Source organism: Lissotriton vulgaris, chromosome 9 (assembly GCF_964263255.1).
Source record: "Lissotriton vulgaris chromosome 9, aLisVul1.2, whole genome shotgun sequence".
In the NCBI taxonomy this organism is placed as follows: Eukaryota; Metazoa; Chordata; class Amphibia; order Caudata; family Salamandridae; genus Lissotriton; species Lissotriton vulgaris.
In genome coordinates this window covers 603453035-603477841 of record NC_141697.1, presented here as the reverse complement: position 1 = coordinate 603477841, position 24807 = coordinate 603453035, and the positions used below count along the sequence as shown (strand labels likewise).

General features: G+C 42.8%; 1 protein-coding gene across 7 annotated transcripts in view; it reads left to right on the top strand.

Moving 5' to 3' along the window:
• LTBP4 (latent transforming growth factor beta binding protein 4) overlaps window positions 1-24807 on the top strand; it is a 1439220-nt gene that overhangs the window by 1384873 nt on the left and 29540 nt on the right. For all 7 annotated transcript variants that reach the window (XM_086938230.1, XM_086938229.1, XM_086938227.1 and 4 more), the window contains 4 exons: window positions 7144-7287; window positions 12410-12625; window positions 13999-14061; window positions 16570-16698. In XM_086938230.1, the coding sequence (XP_086794356.1) occupies window positions 7144-7287; window positions 12410-12625; window positions 13999-14061; window positions 16570-16698 (552 nt within the window). The remainder of the gene's footprint in view (window positions 1-7143; window positions 7288-12409; window positions 12626-13998; window positions 14062-16569; window positions 16699-24807) is intronic.

Sequence of the window (24807 nt, the reverse complement as noted above, 5' to 3'; positions counted from 1 at the left end):
TATACAAACGTTGCCTTAAGCAAGCACACTGGTGGTGAATACTGGAGCAGAACAGCTGTCCCTTGCAGAGCCCAGTAGATGCGAGAAGCCCACGGACGCTGCCCCTCCTCCTCCTTGACGCGCTGAGAAAGACGCTGTATTTTCTCCTGCTGAGAAAATCCAGCTCCGGTGTCTCCAGCCTACCCTTGCGGGTAACTGGGAGATCGGGTCCTGAGAGGAGATACCAGACCTCCTGCATTCTATTCCAGAGGTACGGTGCTGACTAAACCCTTAGAGAGAATTCGTGAAACAAACTCTAGACAAAACCAACTTAACTTAAGCTACTTACTTACTCCCTCCCATGTATTAGGCTTAGGTCAGGTACACCGGGGTAGGCGTAGTTAGAAGCACCAGTTGAGGTCATTAGCTAATGTATAAATGAATGTATATATTTTATTCATTTTAACTATCTTATGGCTAAGAAACCATATCAATGCTTTTACAGTATTATTTCGTAATACTCCTTTTACTGTACGCACTTTTCATAATAACAAGTTTTGCAGTTGTGTCAATTCATTTCTCTTGCATGAGAAGGAAGACTGCTCAATAAATATTATCTTTTATTGAAAACGCCTGTCTCTCTATTCTCTGCATCCTGGTGAAAGTAAAATCTGCACAACTGACTGAGTGAAATAGCTGTCTATTGTTTCACACGACTCTAGAGATTGACTCTTATTCTGAGGAGCAAAGTTGTCATGTTTATGCGGTTGTCAGAAGCTGAATCCCTTCTTGTCTGAGCCAGGGAAGCTGATCACTTCCTATTCAGTCAAGAAGGTTTCCAGTGACCTCTGAGCTAGCTGGCACAAACCTAAATTAAGTCTAACATAGTCAGTAGAGACCTAGAAGACCTCACTCCTACGTCTACACTGCTGTTTAAGTTATTCCAATGCGCAGGGCCTATAGGGAAAATAGGAACTACACTACAATGATTCTACTCAACATAGTTTCCATTGTCAGGCATACACAAAAATTGGACAGAAGGCCAACATACCCTTGAGGCCCCATCACGTCTAGTTCCATACCTTGGGTACTTTCCATGGGTGTGTGTTTGCGTGCGCTTTAAGAGGACAACCCATTATTGAGACAAAAGGGACATACACTTCATAATATCACATTCTCTCCACAACTATGTGATGAACCCATTCCTGGATTTTCAATCATGAAGGTCTGCTATCATGGGATGCAGTATTCTTTGTTGGACAGAGCTGGAGCTTGCACTGTGGGGAGCTTCCTAGAGGCAGTTCTTTACGTGGGGAGGTGGGTGCAGCGGCCAGGGTAGCTGACTTCAGAGCACTGGGTTCACGTTCGATCCCCGGATCCGGTGGCAGCTCAGCTCAGCACCATGTGACTCTGGCCAATAGCTCGCTTAATTTCCACGACGGCCCCCAGTGCCTTGAGACCAGTAAGGGTGAGTAGTTTATGTTTTACAAATACGGATTTATAATATGTTTAAGATGCGACTGGCACTTCCTGTGCTTCCATTGTGTAGCTCTAGGTGCATCTTGGTGTCCAGGGGACAGCCTAGTAATTTGGAGTATAAATGGAGCATTGTGGAAGTCTAATCAACCAATAAGTGAACCACTGTACATTGCTGCATAGTGTCTCATAGATTTGTAGAGGGGCAAGAGTAAGCATTCTGTCCGATTTTAGGTGAGTTATGATGGAAGTGATGTCATGTTCTATTTTGACACGAAAGTAAGTTTAGAATTATCTGCATATTGGTATGTAGAGATGTCCATTTTTAGTTAGATTCCAGAATGTTTCAGTGCATACTCCAAAGGCAAGAGTGACCCTTGGGGGACATCGAAGGTCATATTAAAAGGTGAATTTCAATGTTTATTTATTGACAGGTTATTTTCTGATTTCATTGAGGAAATGAGAAGTTGGTAACGTTGAACTACTGGGACCCAGACTCCACCCAGACAGAAATATTGACTATTTCTGCTGGTATGATGGTGTTTAGAAATTGGATACAATTCCTTTGAGTTTATCAAAGGAAAGAGAGAGGGTGCATTTTTGCTGTTTAGCATTGGATATAGGTTTGAGAGCACTTGGTACACTTGCTAATGCAATTGCTAAGATTTCTTATCTGATTGTATGTGTTTTATTTGAAACAAGGCAGCACATTCTTGATATTTTTAAAGGGTGTGGAGCTGCAAGCAATTTAAAATGGCTGTAGGTCTGTCCTGCAGCTTTGATGAGCTTCAAGAGATGGCTGTGTGGTACCTTCGGGAGTGATTCCTGCGCTATATAAGCACACAATTAATTAATTCATTAATGTCTATTTGGGTTATGAAAGAAGCAGCTTTAGCCTCTCTTATGTGCAATTTACACTACCTTTTCACAGATCATAGGCTGTTCAGAATCTCTTTGAATACACCTTGAATGCAATGCATTTCCTGCATCAGTAACCCCTTCTATTGAATGCAGCTGAGGTTCAACAAACAGATTTCTTCATTTATTTTTTAATTTATCATTGTTAGTGGGGCCAGTTCATTGAAATTCTGTAGTAGGGGATCTCTGTGCATAGTCATAATCTAGTGAATAGTCCCGCCCATGTGTGTGGACCCCGGAGCAAATCAAAAATAAAAAAAGTGTCGAAAAAATGCAGAACTGCACAGACACTTAGGAGAGAATTTAAAGACAGATAATGCAGCCTATAACCAGGCTACACTGTCCAGTACTTCAACTAGAAATTCCACCAAAATCCACAAACAGCAAAGTGTCTGTGCAGTTCTGCATTTTTTCGACACTTTAAGAGATTATTTTTGATTGCTCCAGGGTCCACGCACATGGGCGGGACTATTCACTAGATTATGACTATAACAGAGATACCCCTACTTCAGAACTGGAGTTACAGGTCAGAAACTACTCCTTTCTTATCCCTGGGGCGCGGTAGTGTGTTAAGATGTCATTTTGTGTGAATGCCTTCAATAGGCACAGCTAGATAGAATGTTATTACGGTATCTTGCTATTAGGTATATTGGAAACTAAAGATTTCGTATTTCAGACCAAAATTTCTTTACACTTGGCTTTACCTGTTGTTCTTGTGAATCCAAACTTAAGTGTGAAGTGATGCCGTAGATAGTCTGGCCGGTGAAGCAAAGTTGCATTCAGGCACTCAAGAGAGGATTTATTGGTGAACAGGTTCACTATTGAGCCTTTGTAATATTTTGGTTTAGTGCAGTTGTGGAGAAGGTTATTATTTTGAAGGAACCATGAGAAAGTTAAGACTGTCACTAACTTTCCCTTCTCAGGTCTATAATTTTTTATCTGGTCTACTCCTTTATTTTACATAAGCAATAGTACGGTGCTGTGAGTAGAATAACAGGAATGGGCATCTCTCTTTCTTAGTTTGCATGGATAAGTTCCCCCATTTCTTAAAGAACCTAATAGCCTCTATTGGAAGATTCGTCTGCAAAGTACAACATTGACATACTTAATAAGTGAAATAAAGTGATCTCTACTAGTGCCTCCATTCTATTCGATTACTGCTAATCTCTATAAGAGAAAAGCAAACTTTCACACATAAACTACCAAGAAAATGTATCTGGCTTATAAATATTTTACTAAGCATAGGTATCATGCAAGTATAATCTAGCATAAACTAAAAACTCAACATTTAATTCTGATATAAATTTAGATATTGTTGTTCTTCAGTACCGAAATTAATAAACCAACATTTTGGAACGTAACCTATAGTTTGTTAAGATGATAAACTTCTGTTTCATTGAATTTTAAGAAGATAACCTGCTTCAGCCTCTTTAATGAAGATGTAATTTAATGTTAAAAACCCTTGCACTGGTCGCGAGCCGCCTAGACTACGGAAACACCCTATACGCCGGTACCACCGCAAAACTCCAGAAAAAACTCCAACGCATCCAGAACGCCTCAGCCAGGCTCATATTAGACATCCCGCGTAAAGAACACATCTCTGGTCACCTGAAAAACCTCCACTGGCTCCCCGTCAATAAGAGGATTACTTTCCGCCTCCTAACCCACGCACACAAAGCACTTTACGAAATTGGTCCCGAATGCCTCAACACACGACTGTCCTTCTACACCCCCTCCCGCCAGCTACGATCCTCCAACCAAGCCCTTGCCACTGTACCTCGCATCAACAAAACCACCATGGGAGGTAGATCCTTCTCCTACCTGGCAGCTAAAACCTGGAACTCAATTCCCACTCCCCTTGGCTTTTCTCAGAACCACCTGACTTGACTTGGCATTCAGCTTGTTTTTGTGATTGTAAGAAAATGATCCTGGATTAGTTAATGCACCCAAAGCTGTCTCAGTTTTATGTGGTTTCTAGCTGTGATGTGCACATGCAATACAATAACCAATTATTGATTTATATTGTTAGGAATAGCAATACTGGTTATCTTCCTTGTACCCTCAGATGCTACTCACCTTTTTGTCAGTCTGGTTTTCTATGAGACTGGATTTACAGCACATGAGGAGGCTGTAAAGGTTTGCTCTGCTCATGTTGTCAGCTGTATAACTATTACAGAACATGATTAAATCTATGAAATAGGAATGACCTGGTTTGGCTTGTTGTTAGGTGCTCGTTGATGTTGGGAGGTGGAGATGGGAACAGTAGCTTCAAAAGTGTTTATGAGTTGGTTATGGCAATTGGCTGATATTTGAAGTGGTTCACATTACTGGGCTAAATGCAGAGGTTTCTTTTTACCAAACTTGGCAAAGAGTCTTGAAATTGGTGAAGTTGAATTTAAATGTTTCAAAACAGTTTGGACTCGGAATATGATTTTAACCCTTGTCATACAGGTTAGTAGTTGGGGCGGTATTATTATCTTCCGAATGTTTTGTAGCATGTCATGTACCCAAGATTTTTTCAGCATTGAGTAAACCTCCTGGTAGGCTTGAAACCAGCCTAAAGGTAATGCTGTGGAAGATTAGGTTTGTAAATGTTATGCCATTTCTGATGCTTTCAAATTATCCGCAATTATGGTTTTGGGTTAGTGCCTGTGGCCATCTTTGTTGAAATTGTTCCTGTTGTTCTTTTGAGAGGCACAGAAAGACAATCAAAAGCAGGTGGAGGACTTGAAGATGTTTGTTTTGGAGGGAGGGGGTCTCTTTGGGACTTCAAGGTGAGTTGGGACTGTTATTAGAAGATTAATAGGACGGCTGGCCAAACAGACATGCGCACTTAAGAGTGCCCACCACTCCTCCTCTATGCCATGGCCCGGCCCCACCACACCCAATAGTCATTACGATGTCAGAGAGAGATGAATAAAATGATAATAACATTGTGTTATTATCATTTGATTCATCCTCTGCTCTCTGAGCAGTGGGGCGACGCTCCTTCACCATTACGGAAGAGCCGCCCCTGAACCCAAACCATGGCATCTACAACACCCCACAGAAGCCACCATAGGACAGCAGAGTTTGGCATCCCTCCTCTCATGTACCTACATTAAGTCAAGGGGTCGATCCTTATTCATTCTACAACCGCCATCTCCTCGATGTCCAGGACTTCTACCATCAGTCAGTCACTCTAAGCTACACCTCTCACACCACAGTCCATATAGTATGATGTTTGCGGGGGGTAACGCCTGCTCAAGTAAATCTGTTTTCCCCGCCCCACAGTTCAAGTTCCTTTGGTGTGTCAAAGTGAGTGAACTGAAAGCATACAAGAGCTGCATCCTGATGAATTGGTGATGCAGCCTAATTAGAGGGTCCAAAGCCTGATACATTCACCAAGAATAACACCATGATTCCCACCCTTGATTGAACTGTTCCATAATTGTTACTGATTTTTGTGCAAGGAATGAGAAGGCTAATTTGTTGAAATGCTTAATTGATGTATGAACGGGTTCAAATTGGTTAGAAGACGAGTATCATCATCAATCGATAGCATGAATAAAGTGATCAAATTGAAAGTGATCAAATTGAAAAGAAAAGAAAAAAAATGAAAACAAAATCGGCAACTCCTGCCAGATCCATGGCATCAATCAATCAACCAGATTTTGTATAGTTCTGCTAATCACCCGCAAGGGTACCCAGGCCCTGGGAATCCGCTGCTGAAGGTGGGATCAGTTGAACAGCCAGGTCATGAGTCCCTATCTGAACTCTGGGAGGGAGGGTGAGGTTTGGAGGTCCAGGGGGAAGTCGTTCCAGGACATAGAGGTGAGGTAGGAGAAGGAGCATCCTCCACTGGTGCTAGGGTGAAGGGATAACTAAAAACAATGATGAAAATGATTTAGAAATGTGTTATTAGTGCCCCAGTGTTTTACAAGATAAATAGGAAGCATAATATTTGTTTCCACACAAGAGTTTGATTATGGAGCATGTGCATTTTCTGAGTTGTTTTGGCCTTGTTACCAGCAGTGGCTGGCAGGGACTCAGGGTAGAGGGGCAGGGGAGAGGGAGTGTGACGGGAGAGACAAATGAAAAGTAAAACATAATCTACTTACCTCTTCCGCCGGCCTCATCTCTCCTCCACTTCTCAAGTCCCGGCACCAGGAAGCAGCCAGGCTCCCCATAGTCAATCACAACACTGCAATACAGCATTGTGATTGGTCTGAGCGCTGTGAATCGGCGCTCAGATGAGGACTGGGGGCCTTGACATGTTCCCCACTAAGCTGTGTATTGTGGCCTGGTGGAGAACATGCAAAGTCTGCATGACTGTTTGGCCGGCCCAAGACAGCCGGCCAAGCAGTCATGAGCACTTGGAGTGTGCAAACCACTCCTCCCCCTGTGTCTCCAGCCCAGCCCCGCCCCGCCCTAACCCACCAGTGAACCTGCAAAAAATTAAATGTGAAGGAGCCGCCCTTTTTTGTTACAGGGATTATTTTACTCTCCCTCTATTAGGAGGGCTCAGATATTCAAGGCTACATTTGAGTAAAGGTATTGACTGCACTGGGATTACAGACTTTTGAGGAATCTCCTAAAGGATTTTTATTCAAGTATATCAATATTTTCAAGAGGTAAATGCCATTTTGCTGGATTGCATAGAAAAAATGACATAGTTACACTTCCCTAGAAATCACAATGCTGTTATCTATGCAAGTGCGTTTCATTTATAGGAACAAAGCAAAATTGGATGGTAAGCACCGCACACGTCTTTGTCTTTTTTTTCTCCAGATATGAATGAGTGTCAGACCTTGCATGGTGTCTGTGGCATGGCCATATGTGAGAACGTGGAGGGCTCCTTCCTCTGTATCTGTCATAGCAGCAACGAGGAGTTTGACCCCATGACTGGGAAATGCATCAGGCCCACCAGAGCAGGTAATGTAACACATCTCTTTAATATCCGTTATCAAAGAACCAACGAAACATTTCAGTATTATAAAGGCTTTCCTTTGAACATTTTTTGCTAAAACTTTATATTGTGGGTGATTTGTGAAGAAAACGAATTGTGATAAAGGTCATACCCTTTGCAAGTTTGTGACAGTGCAAGCTACAAGTTTTTGTGATGGTATAAACTTTGGGCCAGATGTACATAGCCACTTTCAATTATAAAACCCTGAGATTCGAAAATCGCAGAGTTTGCAGCTGCAAAAATAAGACCTGCTACCTCACACGGTACCACAGTCGTACGATGTTGGCTCCTTTTACACGGTCACCCAGTGAGGAACCAAACTCACATGGTGGCAGGGGAAATGAGCTGAATAGCACTGTAAACAGCAGGTTCGAGGCATGTGGGCTGCTGAATTCATATCTGTGCATAGATCGCCGCCTAGTGTTGGGTCCAGAAGATATAAACAGCGGAGTTCCAACTCGTTTTTGGAGGTAGTAAGCAGCCATTGTCGATTAATGGGTGTGAAAACATCCTAGAGCATTGGCGACAGCCTCAATGACTTTTTTTTCTAAAGAGGGGATGGAGTGGCTTCGTGATAGGCAACGTGCCTCCAAGGTAGCTCTTGGCACGAGGTGCCACCCCTTCCAAGGCCTAGCCCCCTCCTCACACCGTGACTTTCATTTGTAAATTGGCAGTTATGGCAAAATGTCTTTTTGGTATGTATTAAACACATGTTGTGTGTCTTAAAAGCATTCTGAATTACAGCATGGGCTTACCAACTAAACCCAGCTGAAGCTAGCAAGGAGCATGAAATGGGCATTCCCTCCACATTGAGATTCAGTATGTATCAATGGTTAGTGACCACAATTATGGTTGCAAATATAGATCAGCTGCCAATACGTCAAAGGAGGAGGTCAATAGTTTTAAAGGGGGTGAGTGGACATGTGGGACAACTCCCCCTTCATAAATGTTGTTGGCAGCCTGGTGGGAAATAGGCAGTGGCCTCAGACTACCACTTCTTGCTCCCTCTGAAGTTTTCTCATAAGGATTTTTTTTGTTTGTTTTGTTTTTAAAAAGCAGCACTGGTTCCATTAATCATGATAGGCTGCTTTCCGGGATGGCGGTCTATTGTACTTTGAAGACCACCATCCCTATGCCTGCAGCCAATCACATTATGCCTAATTAATATTCATTAGACAGATCATTCTGCTGCCAGAGGTTTTGAGATACAACCAACTAATACTTAGACAGCATCACGAAATTAATGACTGGTCGCAAATAATATATGAGCAGATATGTGACCAGTCTTTTAGTACCTGCGGCCATTACTGCCTGCTCTCAAATGTACTCATAAAAGTTCTACATTTTCAGCTTAGCATTAGCCTGGACATGTAGGGTTCACCTGCGTGTTTCAACTAGAAGGGTCTAAAAAGATAGGACTCTCTAGCACTCGGTGGAAGTGGACATCAACCCACATTATGTTCACTCTGCTCTATTACCCCTTATTTACAGCTCAACTTTGTACCTATTCAGTGTGAATCTCTGTTTCTATTGGAGGAACAGCTCTCTTCCCTAAATTTCTTACTATGTCTTCCTGTAGAACACCTGGGGGCCGATTCCGATCCTGGAAAAAAAACGTCCGTACGATTTTCATTCGAAGCCATCGCCGTACGATTCGTACCCGTCCGTCCGAGTCGCGTAGTACGATCCGTATTCCGTCAATCCGTCCGAATCGTCGTGATCCATTTGTATTGCAAGGCTGAAACAGTGAAACATGCCGTTCTACCCGACGAGTACGATCCGGACCGGGGTATGAGGGCGCGATTCGTACGATCCACGTCAGGTAAGGGCGATTCGTACAGAAAAGCACACAATCACTTACACACCGTACGTTGCGTACACCCCATGATAGCAGGGGTATGGTGCGTACCCCTGCGATCTTGCAGTGTACGCACCGTACCCCGCGATCGCAGGGTGTATGCACCGTACACCCAGCGAACATGGGGTACGGTGTGTACACCCCAAGATCGCGGGGTAGGGTGCGTACACCCCAAGATCGCAGGGGTACGCACCGTACTCCCGCGATCATGGGGTGTACTCACCGTACCCGGGGGGGCCATTCCGTACCTGTTTTGGGGCGAACTCTGCTTTTATAGCTGTTTTCAGCTCCCGTAGAAAAAGGGTCGTACGGTGCGTACCCCACAACAATCGTACTTGCCGGGTCGGAAAAGGCAGCCGCGAACCGTACAGATGTTGCGTACAGCGGGTTCCGAGGGAGATTTGTGCGGAGATTCGAGTCGAACTGTTTTTGTACGATTCGTACGAAGTCCTGCTCCTTGTACGACTCGTACTTCGTCGTACGTACGGGGGACGTTGCAGGGTACGATTCGTATGGGAAAAATGCTCCGAACTGCTATTCGGAGCGTTTTTCCCGAATTGGAATCGACCCCTAAGTGTTGCAGCAAGGGTACACACGCGGGGAACAGAAGAGTTTTCAAAACCTCCCTGAACAGCAGAAGTACCTAAACGTGTTTAAGTCCTTGGAAAAGGCATTCCAAGCAGAACATGTTGTTAACTCTTATGGGTGGATTTGGAGGTCTGCTATCTTAGGATCCCAGTGTTCTGTGTAAAATACTGGAGCCAAACGTGCCCAATGCTTCAGTGGATTGGTGTGAACCGCTTCATGAGTTAGAGCCACGGTCTTGAATTTAATATACAACCTCATCTAAAGTTAGTGAAGTTGACAAGCAACAGGTGAAATGTGAGTTTTTTGGAAAGATTCAAAACTGCTTTTTCCATTGAATTTTGCAGAACCTGAGGGCTGATATGCAAAACAATGTAATGGTTGCACACCCTCAGATTTGTAAACCGTAGGCTGTACATCTGTTAAAAAGCTTTTTTGTATTTACTAAGCACATTTACAAGATTTGGAAAAGTGTTTCTGGATTGGTAAATGGGTTTAGAAATCCATTACTAATACTCCATTTACAAGGGGCATGATGTGGACACCCTTTCTAGATTAGGATTTACATCTTGATGTATCAATGGTTGTAACCCTAATTGTGGTCACAAACCATTGATCACTTACCGACTCCCAATTTAGTGCTGTAATTGTTTAGCAAAAGGGATTGGGTTTCCCTTTGGACTGGTTTCACTTTCTGAATGCTGAGATAGGGTTCAGGAAGAGCACACTGGTCTCTTTAGAAAAATAATCTTTTTTTAAACACATCCCCGTTTCCTTCAAGGTAATTGGTTGCATTTAAAGAAAAAACATTTATTCATTTAAACAGGACGACAGACCTCGTGGTTTGCTGACCCTTGCAGGCCACCATCCCTGAGATTGTGGCCAATCGCAGGGGTCACAGATTGCTACATGCCTAATTACTGTTAATTAGGCAGGTCGTTCTACAGCCCCTGCAATTCTGTATTTTGTGAACCAACCTATTTGAATGTAGTCAGTCAGTAATATTCTATTAATTTCTCAAAATGGTGGTGCGAAAACTGAGACCACTTTTTGTGAATGAAATAAAAGGACATCAGGTCCCCTGAGTTTAAGTCGACCAAATGTAAATCCAGCAGTAATTACAATCCAGTAGCCTTTCACCTATGTTTGCCATGATCTCTTTTGCTCTATCTTTCTGTTGTAGATGAAACCTTGTTTTACTTAACATATTCAGGTGGAACTGAGATGGAGAGTTAATATTGTTAGTGTGGTTGTCCATTTCATCCATAAGTTGAACATGATGCCTAAGATCTTAACCTTATCTCAGAAAGCAAGATTTGAATTCCCAACCAAGAAAGAGATGTGCTTTGCACTGTTTTTCTTTAGGCAATGGCATGCCCCATTAAGTAGGAATTTTACCTTGGCTTACTTATGATACAGCTACTTCCTGTCCATCCAAAACAGAATTATATCAAACATCTCAGGGACTTGCTTACGGTTTTCAATCAGGTGTTGGAGATGCAACACAGCATGTGTTGCATCTGTGTTTCGTATGGATTTGGAAGGCCTACTTCATAGTTTCTCAAGACGTGATGTGAAGGCTGGTCATAAAAAGTAAATAATGAAGGACATAGGCAAGAGCCCATATTCCTCCAGTAACACCTCTGGAAGTTGAGGCCCAGCCACCCGTTGCTTCATTTGTAAAATAAGCCTAAAGTTTTTCTCAGGAGCCCACATCTGGTGCTAACGAAGGTCGGGATAGTCGAATACCAAGGTATAGTCTAGATTCCATCTCTTGTCTCTTTCTTTCACCACCATTCATGTGTAGCCCCATTACTTCACTTTTGCAGGTTATTTTGATATCCTTGCTTTCACTGTTTGTTACTGTTGCTTCAACTTTCTCCCTTCCTCCTTTCTTCCGCTTGTGTTTTTCTGTCTCCTGCTCTGAACCAAAGTCTGATGAGGAAAATTAAATATTCTCAGACATGCACGCAGGTGGACTCCACCAGCATCAAATCTAGCACAGCCGCCACCACTCTGGCCTTCTATTGAAAGAAAAAAGTATTCAAGCCATTCACTACCAACTTATGACATCCCAACACATATCTAACCATAGTCAAAGGAGTGGTGTGGTCCAGGGTGACACACGCTGCTGACAGGCCTAACAGCATTAGCAGGGCTGGACCACCAGTATCCATGACGTGGAGGATACAGGTTTGTATGTACGGAAAGGCAGTTTTCCTATTTTGAAAGCAGAAAAAAAGTAATGATTGTTAATTAATTAATTATTTATTTGCACAAAGTTCTATACCTCCTTCAGTATTCAACATCTGCCATATTCCTTGTCTTAATGAAGCACATGATTGTATCTCGAAGAAAAGGTTCCTGACTCTCATGGCCTCTGGTGACCTATCTTGAGCTATGGGCCCCTGAAAAGGCGATAGAATTGATTATTTCTTTATAGGCGTTATGTCCTAGTGTGAAAATTTCATGCAGGGTACTGGCAAACCACATTTCTAGCCATTCAAGTATTTTCATGTTGTTTCAAGTTAAAAAAAATTAGAAATGTCACAGACAGTATTGCGTGACTTCGCTCACCCCAGTTGTTGCGCAGATCAAGAACATAGTGAGGAAATACCATAATATCTTCCCTCTCCCAATCACAGCTCGTCCATTACCTCCAAGCCGCCCAGGCCCTCCCAGAACCGGCTCCGGAGCGGTGTCCATTGGTGGGCTGAAGGAATGCTACTACAACTTGGACGACACCAAGGTCTGCGAGAACATCCTGGCCAGGAACATCAGCTGGGAGCACTGCTGCTGCAGCATCGGAGAGGGCTGGGGCACCAACTGCAAGGTCCAGCCATGCCCAAAACCTGACACAGGTAGGACAACGCCAAGTAGGACCAACGGCCTATTGTCATGGTCATTCTTGTTCTACCAAGAGAAAAAATACCCCAGAGAAAATATAGCAGGTGCTCTGGGAAAACGTTGCGCCTTTGCCCCGGAATAGTACCTAAGCGGCAGAAAATGGAGCCTATCATACAAATTATTTGGGCAAAGTTTGCATAACTTGCCATCCCATTTTTTACATTTATCATCATCAGTCCTTGTATTAAACCTTGGCTAACACAATTTGAGCAAATTGTGTCTACATCATGCCTGTTACAATCCCCATGCTCATTATATACGCATCCCTGGTACCTGTGGAATTCACCCACGCATTATTTCACAGTAAATAACTCCTGTTTGGCACAGAATATTTTTTTGGTATTTAGAATAATACCTATCATATTTTTATGTCTGATCTTGCCCAAGTTTTTCATCTTTTTTTATATTTCGTCTAGAGACAGTTTTAGCTATGTGTTGGGACACCCATGGCTCCAATACAAAAGACATACTTAAAGCGGGTTTTGGTTCAGTTCCCTATCATGACGGTTTTGTTTTGTTGTTTGTCTCAGTTGCCAGCTCATGATTACTTGATTTTTCTCCTTGCCGTTTTGTTTATCATTCCAAGGAGCATTTCGGTCTCATAGAGATCTAATTTGATGAGTTTTACCCTTCCCTGCATACATGAGGGGCCTCTTTTTAATTTTGTATTGAGCACTTATTCCAATGCATGTTTCCGTGCTCTCTCCCCTTCTGCCTAGCGAGCAGGTGTACACTTTTCATTCCTCCCTTTCCAACAACGCTCCACGCCCCCGTCCCTCTCCCATGTTAAATTATAATTTTTCATTTTTGTATTTATTATGATAACTCTGCAGATGGAAAGTGCTCCTGAACTGTTCGCTTCATTTTTCACACTTTATGTGAACTTCTTTTAAATGTTATTCAACATTTCAGTTAACGGTTCAAACATAGGACATTCCCCCATAATCCAATAGTAAATTACAAATGGCCACTATGCTTCATGACGCCTGTGCATGCACCCATCAAAACGAAAGAGCATGTAAGCATCACAACACACATACATCCACATTTCACGTGCTTGTGTCGTGATGTATGTGCGCATGCTTGACATAGCACAATTGATCAACAACTTATATTTTGGGATGGGAATTCTTATCTAGAAAGCACAATGCAAGACTTTTGGGTGCATGCGTCTTGAGCCATTGGCAAAGTCAGCAAGACCTGTTGGTTTGGCCAATACTTGTTTAATAAAGGTATTTCTTTACTTGTGATGGCAAATCACACTCCACATCCTGTGGCCAATGTGAAATCTACAAAGGTCTAATTTTTTTTATCTGATTTGTTTCAGATGAATATCTCTCCCTGTGCCCTGGTGGCCCGGGATACTTGTCAGGCAGCCAAGGATACAAAGGTGAGTCTTCCTGTTAGACCTTAGGGATTAGTAGAAATACACTCATTTAGAAGGTTCTCACAGTGCACCCAAAGCCGCATTATTTGGCGAGATTTCCACTGGTTTCTACAGTAATACATTTCCACATAAAATATGAATTTTGAAAATCCAGTCATGACAAGGTGTAGGTTATGTAAAACATTGTGTGCTCAATTATTATTTAACCAGTTGAATGCGGTTCCTTCTTTCAAGGACTTTAATTCACCAAAATGCCGGGGGTCGTGAAAGCGATGACATGACCATTTAACCCCAATTGATCTCCCAAGTTTGAACACCTTCGCATACAGCTGCACACAAACCACTTCTAAACTAAACACTGAGCACACTCTCTACGAATTTGCCTCAACCAAACACTGACAAATAAAGGGCACAATTGATTCTTGGCACTAACAGTTTAGTAGAAAAGGACACCCCGTCTGAGAATGCAATAGGATGCAGTAGAAATGGTGCTATACAAACGCGAACCATATAAAACTCTATCACGTATCAATTAAACCAATAGGACACAACGGTATTTCTTGTTTAGGTCCAGCCTACCAGACAGTGCAGCTCTCTGGTTTGGAAAGACTTCTTGGGGAGATTCAAAAAGCATCCGTGGTTATTTATTCTGTCCATTGCTTACCATTGGCTTTGTGATTTGTAACTCATTGTTGCTTGCTTGTTATTCGCTGGCTTTATTTGTTTTAGGCTGTTCAGTGTGTCTTTATCCCTCCCGTGGAGCACCGTCTCTTTACTTTATTCTTGCTTTCTTTAAACAGGCCTTTAAATTTTGTCCTTATCTTGTCACATCTGCTGTGCATTTAAAGACAGAGGTCAAATGTCGGGCTCCATCTTTAGTGGCAACACCTCCGCTAAGGCGGAGGAGCGTTGCCCTACTGCTTTTCTGCAGTGTAAGGAAAAATTAAATGATAATAACTCAATATTATTATTATTTTATTTTTTTTGTTGCCGGCGCAGCAGCTTTGCGAGGTGGGGCGGGGCTGCTCTGCTGACTGAGCGGGGGAGGGGTGGAGTGTTTTCACTCCCTCAGTGCACATGAATGCTTGGCCTGCCGTCTCGGGCCTGCCAAACATTCATGCATGCTTAGCATGTTCTCGACCCAGGCTGCATTACAGCTGAGTGGAGAACATGCCCAGGCCCCACAGTCCCCATCTGAGCGCCGAACCAAGGCCCTCAGACCAATCACAATGCTATATTACAGTGTTGTGATTGGTTCAGGGGAGCCTGGGTGCTTCCTGTTTCCAGCCAGAGGAAGGAGTGGAGAGACTGCCTTTAAAACTGTGGACCACAACACTGACACTAATCCAGGGCTACACATTGAATTTAAACTGAGGGCAGGTTTATGGTTGATCATTTACACTGTAGAAGGTGAACAGTTCCCAGAAATGCACCAAAATATTTTAGTTCATGGGGACATCGTCATTTGGTAGTAGGCCACTGTATTTGTTATTAGAAAAAAAACTCTAGACAGGTGACCATCAGGGGTCAGCCTGAGAGGCAATTCCTGCTATGTAGTATACATAAAGTCCATGTTTAGGGAGGAACTGACTCACTGGAAACCACATTGCAAACATAGACAGGTATGTCCTCGTGTACATGTGGGTGTTTGTGGACAAAATGGTGTTAATTATTTTTACACCATTTTTAAATATTGACTTATGTGACCTGCACACTGTTTGAGATTATGATTAGTGCTCCATTATGATTTTATGGTAAGGTAAAGCAGAGCTCTACAATTGGTGAAAACATCAGCCTCTTTATTGGCTCACTAAAACTGCAACATTTCTTGTCGTTACTCTGTCTAAGGATGGAGTAAACAGACTATGGAGCATGATCTCCTCCATAACTTGTTTTGTATGTCTCTAGATATAGTAAATGAACATTTTATCCATGGACATAATAAACAGACTTTTATATGTTATTTGTGATAGAAGGTTCACTTTATCGTTTGATCTTGCAAATCCATGTGTTTCATTGAATCTCTTCAGAATATTTGACCAGTCCTGCAGGTCGATTACTTACAGATCGGCATAGGCTTAGCACTATGCATGTTCATTTTTCCACAAACGATATATTGTACCAAGAACTCTGTGCTAGCCCAGTGCAATTGGTAACTGTGCTGTGGCATGTACATGCATGAGTTAGACCCTAACACAGAAAGAAGACCTTGGGCATAGTTCATAATTTGCAGGAGCTCAAATAGGCAGTCAGACATCTTTCATTTGCTGACAGGCATGACACGTCATTGAAAGCTTATGATGCATGCTTCCCATCAATATGTATGGATGATGTTTTGAGTGATGTATTCAACTTTCTACACCAGCTTTGCCATCCTGCTCAAGGTGACAATCTTGTCACCAAGTCTGAGGACATGTAAATAGGTGAATTTCTTAGGGCAGCATCTATAGGCTTTTGCCATCCTATTGAACTGTACTATGTATCCATCTGTATTTATCTTCTCGCTTACAGATGCCGATGAGTGTGCCCTTTTTGGCACTCAAGTGTGCAAGGGTGGTGTCTGCTTGAACACAATTCCCGGCTATTCGTGCTATTGCTCCAATGGGTATTATTATGATGTACATCGCTTGGAGTGTATTGGTAAGTGCTGCGACCAGCTCTTCTGTTCTATTTGAGATTTTATCCTTGTATTTCAGCCATATTGGTGAGAGATGAGCATTGTAAAATATGTTGTCACATTCTATAAAGCTTTCCTCACAAATGCGTCTCACAGTCATACAGTACATATAAAAATCCCAAATTAAAAGATTGCAGCCCCATTGGATAATATATATATATATATATATTACCTACTGGCGATAGCCAGTAGGTATATATAGTTAGGATTAATTCTCTATGGAACTTTTGAAAATTCTATGTCTAATAACTTTGGCGTTTGAGGACGGAATCGGCTGAAATTTTCAGGAAAATGGCACGTTTTGTTTCTGAGCAGCCCTTGAAAATTTGGGGGGGTTTTGTCAAGGGGGGGCCGAGAAAAAAGGGGGGTCCCAAAACGCGTTTTTCCCATGTTAATTTCCATAGGGCGTTTGGCCTCACTTTTAGCTCGAACGGCTGATGGATTTGCACGAAACTTGGCAAAATTGTAGGGACTGTTAGCCCGATGTGCCTTTGCTAGGTCTCAATATATGTGCTCCAGTGGATTTTGAGAAATTAATGTTCAAAACAAGATATATATCTGTAACAGCGTTCCGGGCTGCGCTCCGGTCCGCTTACTTTTCGCGAAACGGAACTTTTCGATGCGAAGCTGATTGGCTCCCCGGTGTCTGTCAACATTCTAAACAGTCCGAGCGGCCGCCATCTTATCTCTCGGTAGGATCGAGAGAGAAGAAGAGGTGAAAAACGAAGGGGGAATTTAATGAAAGGGGGCAAGGTATACCCCTCTTGACCCTCTAGGAATGTTGTTGGGGTTATTAAAGGGTCCCGTGGGGAAAATAAAAAAAAAATTGATTTTCACGGTAGAAGCGCTTCCCGGGCCGCGAACTGGGCCGCAAACTGGTAGCGAAACGGGAATTCGCCATTTTGTGCTTCGTTTTAATTAAATTACTAGGTATAAGGGGGTGCGGGAGACCATTTTGTGCTTCGTTTTATTTAAATTACTAGGTATAAGGGGGTGCGGGAGACGTATCCTAATCCCTTATGTTTTCTGAGGGTGGCTGAGGAGGCTCATATATGTTGATACATGTCTTCCAGCGGCTGTGCGTGAGCTTTTTTTTTTTTTTGCTGCGTGACGTCTGTTAACGTTCGATTCGAAGGAAATCAGGAAGTGTTGACCACCAATTTGTCAATGCGATAAAATATTTTGTTATAAATGAATCCTTATTGATAAACATTGTCTGCGCCATCTTGCCTTTTTTCCAATGCCACAATTTTGTCGTGCACGGCAGCCATTTTAGATGCCAGGCCGGTCCCAGGCTATCACCTAGCCCTGCGGATGTAGTTTATGGCCCTAGCTGTAGAGAATCCAGACATGCCAACCCTCCCGATTCAGGCGTGAGACTACTGATTTCAGTGCTAGTCTCCCGCCTCCCGATTCCTGCAAGCAAAAACCCGGGGGCATATTACCAATAAATAGCGATCATTTTTGTCTCTAACTTGTTTAGAGACAAAAATTATCGCCGCACATCGGCGATTTTTATCGCAGATAAACCTTGCTATTAGCAAGGTTTATCGCAAATGCGATAAAAAACGGCCGCAATGCATGAATATCGCTGAAAAGTGAGCGATATTCATGCATTATCCAGCAAATGCTCTTAGCCATGTTATCCACCTCCCATTGGATAACATGGCTAAGAACTGCTCGCAAATGCGATAAAAAACGGCCGCAATGTATGAATATCGCTGAAAAGTCAGCGATATTCATGCATTATTCAGCAAATTCTCTTAGCCATGTTATCCACCTTCCATTGGATAACATGGCTAAGAACTGCTCAGGGCAGGTGTTAGCTTGTGGAGATATTCGCGCTTAGCGCGAATATCTCCAAAATTTGGTAATAGGAGATAGTGATGTAAGCGACTGTTTCCAGTCGCTAACATCTTGGCACGCCCACTTTGCATGTCATTAGTGATAGATATCACTGACATGCAAAGCGGGGTCCAAGATGGTCGCTATCTCCTTTTAGCTGTCACTAACTGGTGTTAGCGACAGCTTGGTAATAGGGAGATAATTTTATCTCCGCTTTCTTGGCTTTTAAAGCCAAAAAAAGCGGAAATAAACCCCCTTGATAATATGCCCCACGATTCCTCGGGGGTTTCAGCTGACAGGGCTTGGTATTGTGTTACGTGCTAATTCTTCCAGGAAACGTCAGAGGGTCGATGCAGGGGTTCTAGAAGGGGTGATAAATCATTTAAGCCTCATGAACAAGCGCATGGTCTTTTAAAGATCTGTGAAGTACTCGGGGCGGCGGTGTGTGTGTGCCCTCTTTCAGGAGCGGGCGGGGGGGGGGGGGGGGGGGCACTGCCAGCAACTTGCCAGGCCAGGCAGTGTTCAACACTTGCATCACCCTTTCTCTGCCTGCTATTGCGCTCCATGCTTCGGAAAGGTAAGAAAAAGAACGTGCATTTGAGTTTGAAATGTCCGATCCTGTAGCAGTACACTTGCAAAGCCCACACATGACAATAACCCGATTCAAGGCCCCATTCACCCGATTTTTTAATAATATATAGTACTCCAAAAAAGTAGGATTATAAAACTTTATTAACTTTTAAATATAACGAACGCAACAAAAACTGTAAATATATTTAAACATTTTTTGACAAAAAAAAACAACAATGGTCCGAAGCTGTCTTTTGTGCGAATAGTCCCAAGGCAGCACAACGTGCTGAGTTGTGGACGGCACCCAGGTGAAGAACCATCCCTTCTTTAAACCCCATGGTGACCAACTAAGTGCAGGTTTTACATAAAGTAGTGTTTACCTAGAGTGGTGCTGTGTAGGACACTCTGAATGGAAATTAACCAGAACTATAACGATAACAACAACAACAACAATAATATAACTTTTATGCCCAAATTACGCAAACATTTAGCTAATCTGCTAAAGGGGGGAGTCGCCATTTCTTTTGATAATTTATTCACCCATCCGTAGCCTCTCTATTCTCCATTACAATGTGTTTCTTGCTGAAATTAACCAGTACTATAACCATAACAACAATAACAATAATATAACTTTAATGTCCAAATTACGCAAAGATTTAGCTAATCTGCTAAAGGGGGGAGTAGCCATTTCTTTTGATAATTTATTTATCCATCCGTAGCCTCTCTAATCTCCATTACAATGTGTTTCTTGCTGTCGCTAGCTGATGATAAAACTAAAGTGATAACTTCCTCATCCTTATTTTGTCTTTCTTTGTTCTTTAAGATGTTATCTGTGTCAACCTCTTCCGAGAATGCTGATGCGTTAGGGATTTCCTTGTGTTTCTTAATAGCATTGGTGTCTGCACACTTCTTTGTCAATTCTGTGAACATGAGAGCTGCTTCATAGACAGACAATATCTTTGTTTAGTCATTAGTGTTAAGTGTGTCTGAAACTACAGTGCCCTTCTGTTTTTCCTTCTTCAGGCTCTACAGAGTTTTGTGTGTTGTTTTTTTGAGCGACAATTATTCCAGATGTTTCAGGTTCACTTGTTTTGTCCTGCAGTGAGTTAACAGCTTTAGAGACTTCATGTTTATTTGCTATGTCCTGCTGTGCGTCAACTGCTTCAGAGACGTCAGCCTCATTTGTTATGTTTGACTAGATCCTGGACCTGCCCGGCCGCGCCCAAAATGGCTCCGGTGTAAATGGGACTCGTAACTGCTTGTTGTGTACTGGTTGCCCAACCTTGATATCACGAGATACGTATGCAGTTGTGAAGCACATGGCGGAGGCTCGTCTGCTGTAGTGGGGCGCCCCGTTATCGTTTCAGTTGCCATTCCGCCCGCTTTTTCTACACTGTGCCTTTTCCGCTATTCAGCTGTTTACCGCCCGCTCTTACGGCTACAGCGTCTCGCTCACCATGTAGTTGAGTTGCTCCCACTCTTGCGGTGTAGCGATAGGCGGCTGCCACAGGACTCTTAAAATGGCGGCCGGCTCTTCGGATTTGGGCCTGGTCCAGTAAAATGGCCCTGGGACACTTTGGAACTCGGACGCTTGTCTGCCAGGGCTTGGGTCCCATTCTCGAAAGCGTCCCCTCAGCCTTGAAGATTCTACAAAAGTTTTGGGGGACCTCGACTCCCGCAGGCTTCCGGTGGGGAGCGGCTGCCATGATTGCTTGCGGAATGGCCACGACGGAGCTACGAGATGGTGGTGCTCTCATGGTGACGCCAGCTTCAGTCTGAAACATCCAGAAACAAGGTGGGGCTTTCATCGTTTGGGAAAAAAAATGTTTTAATCCAATGAAAAGTGTTATTTTTAGGTCACATGACCTAGTCTTACATCATTAGGAAAACAAAAGTAAAATGAACCAATGAAAAGTTTTATTAACAAGTCACATGACCTGTTATGCTTACGTTACGCGCTGCGCGGCGCGCTCTGGATCGTTTCCGGGAAGCTGCGCCTTGCGCACCGGAGCACTTCCGGGTGCGCTAACGCGGCGCGTCATATGACGCATTACGCGACAACGCAGGTCCAGAATATAGTCAAAATGTCTCCACCAACCAGCGGTCGGAATACAACCGCTTTCAGCAATCCAAAAAGTTCTGTTAAATCGCAAGAGCGGGAGCAACTCAACAACATGGTGAGCGAGACGCTGTAGTCGCAAGAGCGGGCGGTAAACAGCTGAATGGCTGAAGAGGCACAGAGTAGCAAAAGCGGGAGAAATGGCAACTAAAACGGTAAAGGGGCGCCCCACTACAGCGTGTCTTCAGGTAAAACGGATTGTGGGACAAGGTCCAGAATGGAAGAGTCATCAAAAGGCAAAAAAATCTGTGGACCCCGGGAGCCGGCCGCCTATGTCGGGGGCGATCTCAGGCCACACCAGGGCAACACGACATGGGGAGGGGGCAGGAGCCAAGCGCCCCCTCCCAGTCCGCGCCATCTCACCGCCCCTCGGGGGCCTCCGTCAAGCGGTTTAGGGAGGCACCGTATTGTTGTTTTCTAATGCAGTCAGGTCCACAAACGGACCCCACTTACTTTGAATAGTGAAGCTGCAGCAGGTGCAAATAAGGTTTAGACAGTGTTACAAGCGCTGCTTAGAACTCTGAAGTATGGCACTCAACATCCAGGACTTATGCCATTTGTGTAAGGCAGTGACATCGAAGCAACTCAGGGACCAAAAGCATGAACGAACACTCACGTATGAAAATCTTATTTGGGGAAGGGGCAGGATCCAAACGCCCCCTCCCAGTCCGCGCCACCACACCGTATGTAGAAAATCTGAAGCCATCGTTCTACAAACTCTCAACCAGCCTTGGATGGAAAAATCTTAAAGAATGTACAAACTGAAAACCAGTTTTTGTCTGCATAGCAGCAACGTTTGCTATCAGTGCATGAGTTTCATACTCGATCGATTGAGCTAGCCTTATCGGGCAACAAGAAGTATAAAATAGTTATGTAAATAGTTATTTAATAAAATGTTTTACCCTGTTACTTTGCTGGTGTGTTGTACCTATTTATAATATTTGCATAGGGTTTGTTGTTATTTTGGGCGGGGTGGGTGGCGGAGTCGAGCTGTCTTGCAGCCATCATGGTGTGGAGCTCAGTTCATCTCACTATTTTCGTATTTCTCATGAAGGGTTGTTCCTAATGTTTGTATTTTAGTGAGGTCAAAAAGAGATCCAATTAGTGGCCTACTGATTTTGCTCGATTACTTTTATTTTTTTACACGATTTTTCACTATCTGCAAAGACTAAACAGAGTATTGCGACTTTGTGCTTGTTTGTAAATAGAGAATGATCCAAAGAGAACCAATTCTAAAACAGTAAATGCTTGGATAACAATCAATCAAATGGAGAGACAAGCAGGTACGACGGATTACAACGGGGGTAAAGGTCTGCGTTAACTACCCTTCACTATCTGCAAAGAGAGAGTACTACTAAGAGAAAAGAGGGGAGGGGGGGGCAGCGTTCAAAGCACATCAGCGTGCATAAACACGAAAACGTTTTTACCTATCACGTACTTGACATTTGACAGCTTTTGATATTTGCTATTAAAAAACCATTGATATTCACAGAAAAAACCATAGGTTATAGTCCATATATAGTTAGGAATTTGCATTTACAAAACCTTATTTTACTCGCATAAAACCATTGAAATTCCATATATAGTTAGATGCGCTAACTATATATCGCGCACCCGCAATCCACTGCTGATGATGTCACATATTACATCATTCATGACATGGTTAGTGACATCACTGATGACATCACTGATGACATCTCAAATGACATCACTGATAACATCTCATTTGACATTACTGATCACATCACTGATGATATCATTCATGTGATAATACCATGAACCTCTTCAGACTCTAATATAACCTTAGATACAATCAGTGTAAACAGACAGTCACAGACTGTCACTCATCCATGGAGTTACTCACACACCTAGTCAGTTATGCAAACAATCAATCACACTTCCATTTCCTCAACTATACAGTTATACACACCTTATTTATTCAAACATATACTAACACATATTTACTCTGTTATAAAATCCCTGATACAAGTTCACAATGATCCATACAGCCACTCACACATTCACTGGCTCTTATGCACACTTATTTATATATGTCAACTCTCACATGTACTGTGTTTTACATATGTACTTACTTTGACATGTAGCACTGAGATATCCATTCACTCACTAATACACTAATGCACACAGTCATCCGCCCATACAGCTGTTTCCACATGCAGTTTTGAACCCATACATATAGTGAATCAACTACTCACACATCTATGTACAGAGTCACACACCTCCCAGCTACCCATACACACACACTCAGTGTCCCATACAAATACTTGGACAACCAATCAATAACCCATACAGTTATTCTTATAGCTACTGATCAACACATGGAGCAGTTTGTAGAACAACAGATATAATGATGCACAAATTAAGATAGTTTAGTCACTAACCCATGCACTCATTAAGACACATTTAATCATTCTCTCATACAATCAGTCATGCACCTACTGAATCCTTTTTCCAGACACTTATACATCCACTCATTCTTCAATATGTAAGACACATTTTAACTTTACAGAAACATACAGTCACTGGGTGTTGTCATCAGTGATGTCATTTGAGATGTCATCAGTGATGTCATCAGTGATGTCACTAACCATGTCATGAATGATGTAATATGTGACATCATCAGCAGTGGATTGCGGGTGCGCGATATATAGTTAGCACATCTAACTATATATGGAATTTCAATGGTTTTATGCGAGTAAAATAAGGTTTTGTAAATGCAAATTCCTAACTATATATGGACTATAACCTATGGTTTTTTCTGTGAATATATATATATATGGGGAAAGGATGCTTAGGGGCAAGAGATGTTCTGAATCTTAAGCTTCTGAGTCCTCTTTGACTCTTTCACCCCTGAAATTGAGAGCAGATCTAGCTAGTGGGTGGGATATTTGGGCTCTATGGAGGCAGCAAAATAATTTGAATTTCATACTTGGTCCTTGTTGTTAGCGATCACGAAGTATCCTCATTAGTCAATTGAATTTTCTTGTGTCATTGATAGGCCTAACTGCTTAGCGGAGAACCGCTTTGAACTTATCATGTGAGATCTGGGAAAGTCCTTGTAGAAAACTATTCCCAAACTCCAGTCAAGAGACTAGGGGCCCGATGTAGGTAATTCATATTTACTGACTCTTAAATATGAATTTTACCGATTCGGTATTTAAGTGTCTGTAAATATGAAGGGGGGAGATGTAGGTAATTCAATTTTCAGAATTACCGAATCGGTAGGATTCGGTATTTACCGATTTGGTAAATACCGAATCGGTATTGCCCATTGATTCCTATGGGCCATGAAGCCCATAGGAATCAATGGGCAATATCGATTCGGTATTTACCGAATCGGTAAATAAGGAATCCTGCAAGGGTGCAGGGGGTGTAACTTTGACACCCTCTAGCACCCCAATTCCGGACTTGTGTGCCATGTGGCACACAGACATGCCCTAAGGGCATGTCTGTGTGTCACATTGCACAGGTGTGCATGCACATATGTGCATGCACACCTGAATTTGGTATTTTTCCA